The 17,377-nt window shown below is 37.9% G+C and overlaps 1 protein-coding gene across 1 annotated transcript in view; it reads right to left on the reverse strand.

The window, feature by feature from the left end:
* Nucleotides 1–17,377, reverse strand: part of LOC124723043 (E3 ubiquitin-protein ligase HERC2) — an 819,840-nt gene that overhangs the window by 523,677 nt on the left and 278,786 nt on the right. Inside the window, exon 29 of the mRNA XM_047248222.1 lies at nt 12,779–12,959. Within this exon, the coding sequence (XP_047104178.1) occupies nt 12,779–12,959 (181 nt within the window). The remainder of the gene's footprint in view (nt 1–12,778; nt 12,960–17,377) is intronic.

Genomic DNA, 17,377 nt, shown 5'->3' on the forward strand with positions numbered 1-17,377 from the left:
GGGCCATAATATGATGTTTTTTAAATGGGATGCTATATTTTGGTACTTATTTTGTGATAGCGGCTACTGAGACAAATCAAATGATGTGTAACAGTAAGGTCAATGAAGGTCAAAAAGGTGGATGAACGTACATTTACACAAGGTGTTTTAAGTGTTGACCATTGGTATCAATGCAGTGCTGCAATCTTCTTATCATGGATTGAGTGATATTCCTTATCACATTGGCACTTATCAAAGCACATGCTCTGACAATTCTCTCTCGCATATCCTCAAGTCTAGTTGGAATGTCTTTATCCTCCGCATGCAATCCAGCAATTTGGGAACTGTCTCTGCAACTCATTTCTAGCCCTCAGCGAAAAATGTGCTTCTATTCCTTGTTCCTAAAGGTATTTCTTCCAACAACAGACCTAATGTTTCTTGCAGGAATGTGGTGTACTTCCTACCATTAAGATTTCCTTCAATGGAATAGGGGCCTATAATTCTGTCCTCCAGAATCCCACACCATACACTCACCGACCACAGTTTCTGGTGTGCAACTTGCCACAGCCAACATGGATTTTCAGTTGCCCAATAATGCATGTTGTGCAAATTATCATTTCCATGGTTTGTGAATGTAGCCCCGTTAGAAAATAAAATCAAATTAATAAATGTGTCATCCCTCTGAATCTGAAGTTGAACCCATCAGTAGAATTCAATGCAACACATACGATATGTACCAGTTAATTCTTGGTGGAGACTGATATGGTAAGGAAGATATTTATGGTGCTGCAGAACATGAACAACACTATTCTGGCTAATGCCAGATTCCCTTGTGATTTGAAGTGAACAAACACAAGGATCTCAAACCACAGTGGCAAGAGTACTAATTTCCATTTACTGGCAAGTAACTTTCCTCTGCCAGATATGTTTCCAATGCATTAAAGATCAAGTTGTTCTCAATTTATCATACACATATTTAAACGTATGATGTGTAGGTTGAGTACATTGAGGATATCTTTCAGCGAATAAGTCTCTAGCTCTCACTGAATTTTGTTGGAATTCTCCGTAAATGAGAAGCATATCAACTTGTTCTTCGGAGGAATACATCATTCAAATTCACTTGATTCAAATTCACTTGATTCTTATTAGTGTTGTCTAGCGAAACTGTCAAATGGTGTTTACATGTCAATGGCACGTTACATGGATACGCCGTATTTGGCAAATATTTACTATTTGCACGATATATGAGAGAGAATTGTCAAAGCATGTGCTTTGATAAATGCCGAAGTGATAAGGAATGCCGCTCAATCCATGATAAGAAGACTGCAGCAATGCATTGACACCAGTGTCATCACTTCGAACACCTTCTGTAAATGGACGTTCATGCCATCTTTTTGACCTTTGTTGACCTTCAAAGACCTTACTGTTACACATCATTGGATTTGTCTCAATAGCCACTATCAGAAAATAAGTACCAAACTATAGCATCCCATTTAAAAAAAAACAAAGTTGACCTTCATATCTGACGTGACCCCACCTAGCAACAAAAAACCAACATCATATTATGGCCCCCATTGTCCCACATAACATTTGTCCCACAAACTTTTCAGCTACTATCATACTTTTGGAGTTATTCTAGGTGGCAATAGTTAGTGACCCACCCTGTATAATAATAACACACTTAAAAGGGGGAGGGGTATGATAACTACAGCACAGTGAAATACAATGACAACGAAAAAATTGTTTGTAGCTAATAATTTTCACAGTACATGCTTTAACAGTTTATAATCTATTGAAGCACATTATACATTTGCTATACTAAAAATGTTCTATTCTCATCTAAAAATATCATAAGCAAATAGCTCATTAAAAAGAGCTTATATTATTGGCTGCAAATCTCATAACTGCACTTAGTCATAATAAGAGGCACCAACAGTTTCTTGAAAAAGGTCATTTTGCTTTTTCTTAGTGTTAAAAAATGCTTTTATTTCATGGCACCTAGCTAATTTCATAGCTGGCATCATTATAAAGTAACATCACACAAAAATGTTTGACTACATCTTGTTTGTTTTATTTCAAGGCATATGCAGTCCTGTTTGAATGTATAGTGTGTGCTGATATGGTAACTAAACCTGCACATGGGTTGCACTTTCACTGTTCCATATATAGAACCGAACAAATGTGATTGTAAGATACTGACTTTCTACAGCAATATGGGACACCATTACATGTTGATCAAGCAAACCACTGTGTAGTTCATAATATGCTAAAAATGGAAGTTTACAATTGCAGCATATCTAAAGAAAGATCATTTCATTGTGCAGAGGTTAAATGATTTCCCACACTGAACAACAAAGAGCTAAACACCACTGATGAAGCCCTAGTTTTATGAAATTTACAATCACATTCTTTCTACATTGTTTCTGATAATTAGAGCACTGTATTACAATAGGGTGGGTGGAGTAGTTGTTTGGTAGTAGTATCAGACATACTCTCTTTTGCTACTTGCATAGGAAGAAACCCATTTGCAGTTATGGGCTGCATTTACCTTTGAGCTCTTAATTAATGTTGTGGCTCATGTTTTGCAGAATCCAGAAAAACATCTCATCCTGGGTATTATGGAATCATCAATGGTGAAATGAGGTTCTAAATTATCGTAGGGTGTTTTGTTCAAACTGATGAGTAGGGAACATATATATATATTTGACCCATCTACTCCACTGGAAAATATTTACAAGCAAAATTCTTATGTCCACAAGAATGTTAACACCCATGCAACAACACATCATCATAGTTTAGCAAATGCAGCCAGTAATGTACAGGGTGGCGCACGAAATGTGTTACCAATTGTTTCTTTCACAATTTACGATGCACATTAGATATCCCGCTGGGATCTCTACAGCAGTACCAGCAGAGCTTGGAAAAACAAATAAGTTACGAAATGATGTGTAATTCACGATACTGCCGCTAGGAGAGTAGTAAGCAGCAATGGCTGACAATGGAAGACTGACGACACAGCAACAATCAGCAATCGTGTTGCTTTTTCATGAAACAAAAAGCCTTGTTGTGACTTAGAGGCGCTTTCGGCAACAGTTTAACACACGATGGGTCCCTTGCCAGAAGACCATCCACAGGTTGTATGATAAATTTGTACAGGAAGGAACAGTACTGGAAGCGAAGCGACCTCGGCCTAAGCCTGTTTCTTTGCTGGAGAATATTGAAGCGGTATGAGTTGCTGTACAGAGAAGTCCCAGGAAATCATGTAGAAAGGCAGCAGTGCAACTGGGAATATCCAGATGCTCTGTTCAACGCATTCTTAAAAGTGACCTCCATATGTACCAATACAAGATGACCTGTGCACAGAAGCTCACTGAAGAACACAAGCAGCAGAGACTACTGTTTGCTCAGTGGGCTGAGGATAGGGAAAAAAACTCTCAACGACGTTTGGTTTTCAGACGAGGCGCATTTTCATTTAGACGGTGTGGTTAACAAACAAAATGTACACTTTTGGGCCACTGAAAACCCACAAGTGCTTCATGAACGACAACATTATACTCCGAGGATTACAGCGTGGGCAGCAATTTTCAGTCACGGACTTATCGGACCCTTTTTCTTAGCGTGGGCAGCAATTTTCAGTCACGGACTTATCGGACCCTTTTTCTTTGAAGAAACTGTGAACAGTGAGCATTATTTGAGCATGCGTCACAATAGCTTCATTCCACAGCTTCTTGCTAGGGCCTTGCCCTTCAACATACATTGGTTCATGCAAGATGGAGCAAGGCCACATACTGCAAACACTGTGTTGGAGTTTTTACACGTGCATTTCGAGATGCAGATCATTTCACTCAGGTTTCCAGGTCACTTCAATGACGGACAAAATTGGCCCCCCAATAGTCCAGGCCTCAATCCATGTGACTTTTCTCTTTGGGGGTACCTAAAAGAAAAAAATTTCCCGAAACGTCCACGTGATTTGATGGAGCTCAGAGGACTCATTCTTCAAGCTTGCAGTGAAATTACGGAAGACATGTGCCATAGGGTAATCTCTAACGTCAGTGTTCGTTTGAAGGAAGTTAGGAAACGAAATGGTGGACATATTGAGCATATGCTGAGTTATAACAAATCTCCATGGACGGCTCTTCATTGTAGTATATGTTCCTTTCAGATTGTATTGACAATAAAGTTTATATTCAAAAACAAAATGGTAGCACATTTCGTGTGCCACCCTGTATGCCACTTGAGTTTGTCAATTTTAATTGTGTCCTAATGCACAAATTCATCCAATGAACAATTATGTTATATCAGAATTTAATGTAAGAGTTTCTTTTCTCAACCAAGAACTCATTTGCACATTTTTCCAACTTTCAATATGTTAGCAGCTTTCATTCCAATACAGACCTATTGTGACATTTGAGCACAAAATTTGTCAAGTCTCTGTCATTTCTGTAATATACATTCAGGCTTTCTTTTTCAAATAACTGAGAAATTTTCATTCACATATGCAAATCATAACAACAGGATTAAAAGCATTAGTATTCTGGACATATTGTTAGCATACCTGAGAAAATTACTTGGTATCCACCATCAAATTTTACATAATCTTGACACACTCCTCTCTTCCACATCCATATCCATGACTCTAAATAATACCAAACATTTTATACATCAGACACCCTCCATTACGTCACCAGCTCTCATGTAGACTAATGTGCTGCCATTATACAGAAAGTATCATAATTAATAGTGAACTCTGACTCAGGCCAAAGGCCACATTGTACACTGAACTATACCTAAATCAGGTGGCTCACATACTGAAGACACTTATAAAACTAAACTCTGCCTGAATAGGCCATGAAGATCAACAGTACCGATCAGCTTCCATGTCATCGTCAGCCCACAGGCATCACAGGATGTGGATAGGGAGGAGAAGTGGTCAGCAGACTGCTCTCTCAGCCATATGTCAGTTTAAGAGACCGGAAGTGCTACTTCTCAACCAAGTAGTTGCAGACATTCTGGAATGTTTTGAAATTCATTCTTTTGCCTGCGCTATGCTCCTTGATCTAAGCAAGGCATTTAACATTTATAGCATATCCTGATATCTAAATCTGAAAAATATGGACTCAAGGATAATGAATCACACTGTATCTCTTAGACAGGAAACAAATTGTCACTGCAAATAATTACTACAGAAGTGTCACAAGGTTCTGTCCTGGACCCTTTTCTTTTTCTTATAAACATGAATGATCTGTCTAGTTCTTCACCCTACAAGACAGTAATATATGCTGATGACATAACCCTCATAATTAAATATTTTAATATCTCTACTAGAAATAACAGGTAAGCAGTTGTTAGCATCCCACTTAGACAATGTATTGAAATCATTTAGTCCCAGTATTACAGACACAGAAGAATTATGGCACAGTTTAAATGGAATGTAAATCATGCTCTGGAGAAGTATGTGCTGAGTAAGTGGTTTAAAAACAAAATTCGGAAAATGATGAGGAAGCAACGGCTATTGTTGTCTCAGTTCAAAAGAGAACACACAAATGATGATAGGCAAAAGTTAGTAGAAATTTGTGCAGCTGTAGAAAGATCAAAGTGTAATGCATAAAATAACTCCACAGTCATACCTTAGCAAAGGATCTTGCTAAGAACCTGAAAAATTTCTCTACTATGTAAAATCACTACGCAGATCAAAGGCTTTTATCCAGTTGGTCTGGCAGAAGAAGATAGCAAAAAGAATGCCAAAGTTCTAAATTTCACATTTAAGAAAACGTTCATGCATGAGAAGCATATAAACATACTACCATTTGATCATTGTACACAGACTTAAAAGCTTCTGTCTGTGAATCAGTATGATTTTAGAAGGCACTGCTCATGCGAAACTCAGCTTGCCCTTTTTCTCACATAGTATCCTGCAAACTATGGATGAAGAGCAACAGGCAGATTCTGTATTCCTAGATTTCCGGAAAGCATTTGACTTGGTGCTCCAATGCAGACTGTTAAAAAAGATACGAGTGTAAGGAATAGGTTCTCAGAAATGTGAATGGCTCAAAAACTTCTTAAGTAACAGAACCCAACATGTTGGCCTCAACAGCAGATGTTCATCAGAGCCAATGGAATTGTCAGGAGTGTCCCAGTGTCGTGTGATAGGGCCACTATTATTTTCTATATACACAGATGATCTGGTAGACAGGGTGTACAGAAAACTGCAGCTGTTTGGTGATGATGCTGTGGTGTACATGAAACTGTCATCATTGATTAGACTTAGACAAAATTTATAGTTAGTGTAATGAATGGCAGCTAGCTCTAAATCTAAGTTAATGGGGATGAGTAGGAAAAACAAACACGTCTTTTGTGAACCAGCAATAGCAGTATGCTGCTTGACACAGTTACATCAATTAAATAGCTAGGCATGATGTTGCAAAGCAGTATGAAATGAAACGAGTATGTAAGAATTGTAGTAGGGAAGGCAAATGGTCAATTTTGGTTCACTGGGAGAATTTTAGGGAAGTGTAGTTCATCTGTAAAGGACACAACATATAGGACACTAGTGGGTAGTACTGCTTGAGTGTTTGAGAGACACAACAGATTGGTTTGAAGGAAGACACTGAAAAAATTCAGAGTTCAGTTTGTTACCAGTAGGTTTGAACAACATTTAAGTATTATGGAGATGCTTCAGGAACTCAAATGCAAAACCCTGGAAGCAAGGCGATGCTCTTTTTGAGAAACACTATTGAGAAAATTTACAGAACCAGTATCTGGAGCTAACTGAAGAATGATTCTACTGCCACCATTACACGTTTCATGTAAGGACCACAAAGATAAGAGAAACTAGGGCTTGTACGGAGCTATACAGTCAGTCATTTTTCACTCACTCCATTTGAGAGTGGAACAGGAAAGGAAATGACCAATAATGGTATAGGGAACCCTCTGCCACACACTATATGGTGACTTAATGGGCATGTACATGTAGATGTAGTGATATGGGAAAACACAGAGTATAGGTGATGTGCGTACACAGTGGCTACAAAAAATGAACTAATACTAAATAAAAATAAAACTGAAGCAACATACTTATATCTCCATAAATTAAGTGTAAACTTACAGAAATATCGTATGGGGGCAACTATTCTGTTGCAGGAAAAGTGTTTATGTGGCATAAAGAGGCAGTGAGAACAACTATAGCCATTCAAAGCAGATTGTCATTCCTTTCACATACCAAAGAATTAGAAATATTAGCTGTGCCTTCGCTTTATATTAAAGTCCGTCTCCTTAAAATAAAAGAACAGAAAGAGACTTGTGCTATCCACAAATGTGGAACAAGCAATAGAAGTAACACAGGCTTAGAATATACTACATTAAGTAGATCCCAAAATAGTTTCAAATACACTGGCAGAAAGCTGTATAATAAACTAACCCTGATAGTGACAGACCTACCATACAATTCCTTTAAGAGGTATGTACAAAACCTATGAGCTGCTACCAAAATATCCGAGAATTTTAGAAACATTTATGGAAGAAAGGTCCGAGAAGCGGTTGAAATTTCTAAGAATGCATCTAATTTCAATAGAGAGGATGGCTATAGGCTTCCGGCATCGTGGCTTCTTGCCATCAAGGAAGTAAATATGCGGCCGCGGTGTGTGAGCGGCATAAACAACGTGCGGCAAGTCACCATGGCGGATAATAATATTTTGGGTAAACATTCCCCCTCTCTTGCTCTGTCTGTTTCAAATCTAGCCACTGATGACGACCAACCAATAGCAGTAGCAGGCATTTCAACCAATAACCCTTCTCCAACATATGTTTGGAATAGTGCCTTTCTATCCAATGGCGATGGACCACCAATGGTATCCACAGGAAATGAGCTACCAACGCCCCTTCTTCTGCATCAGAGCAGAAATATTAGCCAATGACTATGGCCTACCAATGGTAGCCATATGAATTTTGACCAATACTATCACTTCTCCAGCACGAACACCAGAAAACTCCCCCTTTATAGGTGGACGCGACACTCGTCTCTGACAGTGTTGTAGCAGTAGTGGACACCAAAAGATCCTGAGGAAGATCCCAGCAGAGGGGTCAAAACGTCGAACATTTTTGAAGAAACATAACCCAGAAGATTTTAATTTAAATGACAATGGCCACAAAAGCCTGCAGACTTACATAAAACGCTTGTATTGGCAAGAGGTTTATACGACCTTCAGAAGACTGGAGAACCTTTGCAGAGGAAGAGGTAAATTACTATGCGATTTGGCCTTTCTATCCCGGTGCTGTGATAAGGATGTTATTCCCACATTCTCCAGAATTAGCCACCATGTGCAGACAGTGAAAGCCAGGAGAATCTACCAAAGGGCCAGCGAAGCACTTCTCTGTGAAAGAATCCAGCAAATATGCAGAGACTTGAATTATGTTAGCTCCGTTTTAATTGATGTGCAGTTTCCACTGGCGGCAACTCTCTCACCACAGGACTGGGATAATGCAGACAGAATTACACGTGGATCCAAAGCGAGTAGTGGTGAATCTCTCATCAGAAGTACTCAATGAAGCAGCTGTTTCAGTTCTGGGCAAAGGTCTGAATTTCGCAACCACACCGAAGAGAATATCTGTTGAAGAAATTGTAAGTGCCGTCGAAGCATCCTTGTTTCGTCTTCTGAAGGTGCAGGCTGAAGAAGTTAGACAAGATGTGTCGAGAGTTCTACGGAAATCGGAACCTCTGAAAAGCAACATATCGGCTGAGGAAATGAAACGAAAGCATCGTTGTAACAAAATCAGATAAGGGGTATGCTACTGTTGTTTTGGACGCTGTAGATTATCACAGGAAGATGGAACAACTACTAGATGATCCTGTGTATCACAAGTTAAAAAGCGATCTGACGAACAGAATTGTTCGGAAAGTGAAAAACCTGATAGCAGACTCCAGACTGGACAGCTCTATTACAAAGAATCTAACACCTCGAATACCTGTCTCACCCAGAATGGACGGACTACCGAAAATACATAAAGAATCGGTTCCTTTGAGGCCTATAGTCAGTGGGATTAACTCACAGACTTATTTTTTAGTATGTCATTTATCTGTCAAACTGAGACATCTAGTTGGTAAAACAAATACTTTTATAAAAGATTCGAAACATTTTTTAGAAATTATATACACACTGAGGATATCTGCAGGTGACATTCTTGTTAGCTTCGATATGACATCATATTTACTAACGTCCCAGCATCAGATACAATGGAGATCATAAGAGAGAATGTTGCTCCAGATGTTTGTGACTTAATTGAATTGTGTCTTCGTTCGACCTATGTTAAATACAATGGTGAATTCTATGAACAGGCTTACAGCCTTGCTATGGGCTCACCCATTTAGCCAGTTGCAGCTGACGTTTTTATGGAACATTTTGAGCAACAAGCGTTAAGTAGTGCTCCTTTGAAGTCTTCTTGCTGGCCCCGCTATGTGGACGATACATTTGTTATATGGCCACACGGCGAAGAACAACTTCCTGCGTTCCACAATTTCTTAAATGGAATTCACCCCAAAATCAAATTCACCTTGGAGGTTGAGAGTGAGGTTGGTCCCCATTCCTAGATGTGTTGGTATACAGAAGATCTGATAACACTCTAGGTCACAGAAGTACAGAAAGCCGACTAACACAAACAGGTATTTAGATACCACTTTGCACCACCACCCAGCCCAGAAGCACGCAGTACTCGACACACTGTCTTCACGTGCCTTCCGTATCAGTGATGACGACAACTTGGAATCAGAGTTGAATTTTTTAAAGAGGACATTGAAGGCAAATGGGTATGATACTTATTCAATCGGCAGGGCTTTTAGGTGGAATATTTATACCGCTAATAAGAATGATGAGGAACCGCCCTCTCACTCCGTCAGGTTACCATCGTTTCTGGGGTCACTGACCGCTTAAACAGAATTTTAAAGAAAAATGGTATTCAGACATCTTTCTTTAGTCAAAACAAAATAAAAGACTTTTTCTGATGGAAAACGTATGCACCCGATTACCTCCACAATGCAGGCATCTATCAAGTGTCATGTGGCTGCGGCAAAGTGTATATAGGCGAAATGGGAACAACTCTTAAAAAACGCATTAAGGAACATGAACAGCACATGTGGCTAAAACAAAGTGCCAAATCGGCAATAGTGGAACATCACGAGAACTGTGGCTCTGACATCGATTTTAATAACATACGTGTACTGGCTAAAGAAACAAACATTTATAGAAGAATGGTCTGAGAAGCAGTTGAAATTTCTAAGAATGCATCTAATTTCAATAGAGAGGATGGCTATAGGCTTCTGGCATCATGGTTTCCCGCTATCAAGGAAGTAAATATGCAACCGCGGTGTGTGAGCGGCATAAACAACGTGCAGCAAGTCACCTCGGCGGACATTAATATTTTTGGCAAACATTCCCCCTCTCTTGCTCTGTCCATTTCGAATCCAGCCACTGATGATGACCAACCAATAGCGGTAGCAAGCATTTCAACCAATAACCCTTCTCCAGCATAAGTGTGGAATAGTGCCTTTCTATCCAATGACGATGGACCACCAATGGTATCCACAGGAAATGAGCTACAAACGACCCTTCTTCTGCACCAGAGCGGGAATATTAGCCAATGACTATGGCCTACCAATGGTAGCCATATGAATTTTAACCAATACTATCACTTCTCCAGCACGAACGCCAGAAAACTCCCCCTTTATAAGTGGACGCGACACTCATCTCTGACAGTGTTCTAGCAGTAGTGGACACCGAAAGATCCTGAGGAAGATCCCAGCAGAGGGGTCGAAACGTCAAACAATTTTGAAGAAACATAACCCAGAAGATTTTAACTTTAATGGCAATGGCCACAAAAGCCTGCAGACTTAGACCGAAATACGCCATTGTTAAACCTCTCTTTAAGAAAGGCAGTAAGAGAGATGTCAATACCTTCCAACCTGTTTCACTGCTGACATCATTCTCCAAAATTTTTGTGAAGATGATGTATTCTAGAAGAGTATCTCACCTTAGTAATAATAGTATCCTTATAATAAATCATAGTTTGGGTTTCAGATGGGTTGCTCTACTGAGAATGCCCATTTACATGTCCACTCATGAGCATTAAATAATAAAATAGTGCTGGCTGGTGTGTGGATCACATATTCTCCTAGATAAATTGCCATTTTATGGGATTCATAGCATACCCAATCAATGGATAATGTCATACCTATCTAAAAGAATGCAGAAAGTATTGCTTAGTAATTCAAGCAATATAGTATAGGGACATAATTCTCACTGGTGAGAAATCATGTATGCAGTTCCCTAATGTTCAATCTCAGGTCCACTACAGTTCCTCATTTACATAAATGATCTTCCGTCTAGTACACAATAAGCTGAATTAGGTCTCTTTGCAGATGACACTAGTATTGTACTCAGTCTAAGCATTTAAAAGTATAACTGAAAGGTTTTCTGCGAATGGTTTCACGCTCAATTTTAAAAAAGACACAACTTATTTAGTTCCGCACATCTAGAGGTACCACACTAATGTTAATTATAACCCATGGTGAGGAAATAATAAATAGGGTGGAAAGTTCAAAATTCTTAGGGATCCATATTGATGAGAATTTAAATTGATAACAACACATTTTGGAGCTCCTAAAACAACTTTCAGTCACACTTGTGCTTAGAATCACTGCCAATCTTGGACAAAGACAAAGACAAAGACAAATCAGTAAGTTGATATATTTTTCATATTTATTCAGTCATGTCATATGGCATAATGTTCTGGGGTAACATAAATTTAAGAAAGAACGTCTTCACTGAGCAAAAATACGCTGTAAGAATGATATGAGCAGCTCACTCACAGTCATTTTGTAGACATTTGCTTAAGGAGTTGGGCATTCTGACTAATGCTTCACAGAATATTTATTGCCTCATGAAGTTTGTTGTAAATAATCCACTACAGTTCAAAAGGAACAATGAGGCACATAATTACAACAACAGAAGGAAAAATATGATTCATTACTCCATATCAAGCTTGTCTTTAGCACAAAAAGGGGTGCGCAATGCTGCAACAAAAATTTCTGATCACTTACCCACTGTGTCAATAAACATGAAGAGATTGAAAATCAAAAGCTGCCATTTTGTGTACTTTATTTAACAATTTTTTATATATTTCTTTAATAGCAGGAGGATGATCAAAGACGAAAATTCTCAGAGACTTCAAAGGAGTAATTTCAGGCCAGTAAAGCTACATATGTTGGACACTACCTAACATACAGTGTTGGACAAGCAAACTTAAAGGCATTGTCATTCCTGGCATTGTGCTGTTTTTATAGTCATCATTTTCAGAGAAGTTTCATTCAAATTAAATGACAGTAGAGGAGTTTAATTTCAAATTAAATGACTACATAATTTGTAAATAATTTGCTACCTTCTCCGTGTCACTACTTACTTTAACTACTGGCATGCTCAAGTTTCACTTTGCACTTCCGACTAACATCATCAATATATAACTAATTCAAATTATGGGAACCAATTTTTACTTAAATTAAACTGTTTAATTGATCAGTAATACAAAAATTACTTATTTTCAAATCAATTTAATTTACATGTTCCAGTAATGTGCCATTATAAAGTTAATTAATTACACCTAAACATTCTCAGTTTTCTTATACAAGTACACCATTAATAAATACTATATTAAATTTTCATGTAACACAATGTAACACAAAATTAAAAGTGGACAAAAATCTAAAATCCATTTTATGATCCAGAAAGAAAACACTAAAAATGCCATTACCTACCTGTATACTTGCATTCAAAATATCTTCCGGTTTCGCACTTGGCATGTGTTTATTTCTCCTAAGGTCAGAAATAATTCTTTTTACCATTTTCTTCCATCTTGGTACAGTGTATAAATGCTGAAGATTATACAGACTAGTTACTTCATAGCTGTTGGCAGCTCGTACTTCGTGCAGCAAAAATCTAAAAAAAATGAAAAAGAATGCTACTAAAGAAAATGCTTAAAAAGGGAAATACTGACAGACAGATTGTGGAATAAGAGACTTCAAAAACCTATGATGGGAGTTTCAACATCTGTGGCACTGAACTGAATGTTCAGAGCAGCATTGGACACCATATCTCGAAAGCTGCATTATTGGCTGGCTCTAGAAAGTGCATGAAGTCTTTATAATTTACATGACTGTTAATCCATTTCAAACAAAGACAGCTGTACAGAATTCAAACACATTCACACAAACTTCAAATACAAATGCTCCTGGCAAATAGAAATTTGCAGTAACAGTATGAAGTATCAAGTTATACACAGCAAAGCACAACAATCTAAAATAGTTGAATTTCTGGATCACATAATACTCAATAATTGGTTTAGGCTACAGCCATATATTAACTGGAACCAATTGTAGGGACTGAAATGACAGGTTGATCAGAAATGGAGGTAGTTTATCCAGTGTGATAACAAGGATTTTAGCTCTGTTGTAGAGCAAACTGAGTTTGTGTGTGAAATTACCAGTGCAAGACTGACTACCAAGAGCAAAGTACAACTAATAGCATCTTCTATCGCTATATCCATAGAAGTAAATGAGAACTTCAAAAGAGATAATCATTTCACTATGACTCAGGGAAGCAATGGAATCATAAGTCACAAGCCATATCATTGGCTGGTTCTACGGTGCGCATGAAGGCTTTTCAATCCATGTGACTATCCATCCATTCCCAATAAATGCAACTGTAAAATATTATGATACATTAACACAAACTTCAAATTGTTACAATACAAGTTGCATACTTGGAACAAAGTTTCAGACTTTATGGTGACAACAACATTTATTTACAATGTTCTAAAATAGTTCTCCAAATGGTATTTAGGAGTAGGTGTATCAAAATCACAGTTATGATGGAAATATGTTAGACATGTTAGCAATAATCATATATGACACTTCTCGGGATCTTCACGATGTGACTGTGGATAAGTAATTATGATATCACACTAACAATTGTGGTCACAGGTGTACAAACAACTGCTGAAATGTCCTGAAAAATTTTCTGTCTACATAATTGGGTAAGAAAGTATTTATTTAATGTCTGAGACAGTAAGTGGCATTCAAAGAATCAAGGCCTAGGTTCAAGTGGATACTATACTACTGGAGCTATTGACAAAGTAGATTGCATTTAAAAACTCTTTTCTGAAGAGACACTAATCTGATTAAATCAGCCAGAAAGAACTTCACTAAGCCTATACTTAAAAAATGCTGGGCTAGAAAGGACCACACAAATATAAGGAGCAGCAACAAAAATTGCGCTAATGGAGCTGTCTGAGAATATCTTGTCTCCAGGGTATGGCTTTAATGCAAAATAAAATACAGCTATGAAATGTCTTTTGTACAGCTGCTCCCAAGCATATTCAGTTTGTTGCGAATGGACCATACTTAATGAGGCTACACTAAAAAGTGCTAAAGAGGTTGGGTTTTTTTTTTTCCTATGACTCCAACGAGAGAAGCTGTTTACCCCACTTGCTCTACTTTCTTTAATACACAGTTAGTAAACATGATGTTTTAGTGAGTACGATGAGTTTTTGGGCTTTTTGTGATTTTAGGAGGAGCTACAGAATTGGTTCCCTTCACATGAGATGAAGTAGATCCATCTGATATATTTTATTAACAGAAGGGAGGATGATCAATTCCCTAGATGTTGCAACATACTGCACTGAATTTTAAATGGGTTCAGCAATATCAGCCAGACCCAGAGGTACTGTCATCCAAAATTGGAACAGCAGTGGGTAACTGAATGTTACCACTGCCTGCGCTGTTACTTTTTTCATGTCATAGTGAAACACCCAGAACTTAGCCATGGTAATTAGACAGCCAAAGAGGTCATAGGCACAGGCTGATGCAGCTGTAACATTTCTGCTGCTGCCGCCTCGTTTTGGCATGTTTTTTGACTAGACGTGAACAGTTGCAGAACCCGGCGGAAGAGGAGGACATCAGTGTTTAACGTCCTTCTGACAATGAAGTCATTAGAGATGGAGCACAGGCTCTCAGAACCCAGCGTGCTGCAACCTATTGTCCGTAAGGTTTTTTTCAGTGCCAAGGCTGCTGGAACAGAAATGGTGTGTGACTGCTAAATTGTTTGGCTCTTTGCTGTCTATTGAAATAACTACCTACTGTGTGAATGATGGACGTATGGAAAGCAGATATATGTCTTAAGTCTGTAAATAGTGGAAGTTTAATTTTAAATCTTGTACATAATTTGACTGTTCTTTGGTTCAAATGGCTCTGAGCACTGTGAGACTCAACTTATAAGGTCATTAGTCCCCTAGAACTTAGAACTACTTAAACCTAACTAACCTAAGGACATCACACACATACATGCCCGAGGCAGGATTCGAACCTGCGAGCGTAGCGATCTCGCGGTTCCAGACTGCAGCGCCTAGAACCGCATGGCCACTTCGGCCGGCGACTGTTCTTAACTGAGGATCGTTGAAATGAATAATTTACTTTAAGTTTTGACAACACTGAATTGTAATATCCAAGTCACTAGCTACTGTGTGAATGATGGATTTAATGAAAGCAGATGTAAGTATTAAACCTGTAAATATTAGAAGTTTAATTTTAATTAATCTATATAATTTTACTGTTTATTGACTGAGGATCATTAAAATTAATGAAACTCAAGTTTTTCGAATTAGATTTTTGTAATGTGTTTATCTGACATGTTCCACACTTAGGAGGATCCCCTCTTTTGTGGGTCTATGGAATGAATAATTAATCTAATATAATCTGAAGCAACAACAAACAGTCACACTCTGTTCCAATCATGTTCAAAGGCTGTGCTTCTAACACCTGTTATTATTAAAAAATAGGAAGTGGGTAATCAATAATGCTAGATGACACACAATAATTTTTTTATGTTCCATTTAATCAACAGAATTTGACAATAAATACTGGCAGTCTACTGCACAGATCAGACACACAAGTATCTAGTGCAATATAAGATAGCACAAAAGTGAGGCTACCTTTCAGATTATTTTCCAAATAATTTTGTAGATATTAGCACTGTAAACTAAGCTAAGACTATACCAACTAACAAGTAAACTTCAGAGTCCTTACTGTTCATTCTAAAGTGCTTAAGGTTGGTACCACTGCATGAAAATTCTACTAAGTCAATCTCGATATGCCACACGAATAATTCACGGTCTCGTGCAGCTACACACTTAGTTTTACTCAACATTGTGACATACTAATCACTCAGAATCTCTCTCTAACTTTCTGACTCATACAGCACGTGAATCCCTCTCAGATAATACCTGGATCAGACACTGTCTATCATTCAGCTTCCCCACTCCCTATATACCCCCACCCCCACTCAGAGTTTTACTGCCCAAATACACAAAAAATGATGATAAAACATCCTATAACCTATACTGAAATTACTGGTACCACACTGTACTGCTTTCAAAGCCACATCCACCGACAGAAAACATGGTATGGTTTGCATTTCTTGTTTGACTTTAGCAATCTTTTATTAAATTTCTCTTATTGTAAGTTACTATACTTAAATTAATGTAAAAGAAATCATTAAAACCAAGCATTAGCCTATTCATTTCAAAAGTACTTTTTCTGATCTTTCCACTGGTGAAGACCACATGTCCTTAACTTAACTAGTTCTTACTATGGTTTAAAATCTCACTAATTCTAAGAAATGTGCATCATTCAGTTTCTTGACTGACAGGCAATGTTTAAGATTACTAATCACTCAGGCACTCTACAGTTTCCTATTGTGTCTTTTTGTCAGTTTACTCTAAAATCAATTACTTATCTCTAATTACAATTATATCAAATATGTGGTTGAGTTTTGAATATTAATCAGATTTTTCATGTATAACTCTCTGCCATGCAAAGCATGTCATTAAAAGGCACCTTGATTGAAGATGTGATATTTTTTCCTGTGACAGTTATTAATCTTCAAAGTAAACGTTAAAATACACTCTCTACCTTAGTGGTGATTCGTTCATTTATGATCCAGTGGAAGGTGACACTGTTAAAAACGATTTGTACATTTTTTCTGAGCTGAATGGCATTTTTGGCTATTAAATACTAGCTACAGTGGTGAAGGTATTGTGACTTTATACTGACAGAATTTTGAAATGGTGGCAGTCTCTGGCAACACTCAGTGGCAGGCATCAGGTACAGTCTTGGAAACATGCTGTCCATTTATTAACTACCTTTCACTTTAACATTCGTCAATTTTTAAATGAGGTAACTCTATCTATTTACAAACTCATTTGTGGTGTATGAGAAGTTGTCAAGCAAAAATGATTTCAGGTTACAGGCTTCTGCAGCCAGTGCCAATTTGGGTGAAATCATTTTGGGTATTAGGCTGCA

The sequence above is a fragment of the Schistocerca piceifrons genome, chromosome X (genome assembly GCF_021461385.2).
Source record: "Schistocerca piceifrons isolate TAMUIC-IGC-003096 chromosome X, iqSchPice1.1, whole genome shotgun sequence".
In the NCBI taxonomy this organism is placed as follows: domain Eukaryota; kingdom Metazoa; phylum Arthropoda; class Insecta; order Orthoptera; family Acrididae; genus Schistocerca; species Schistocerca piceifrons.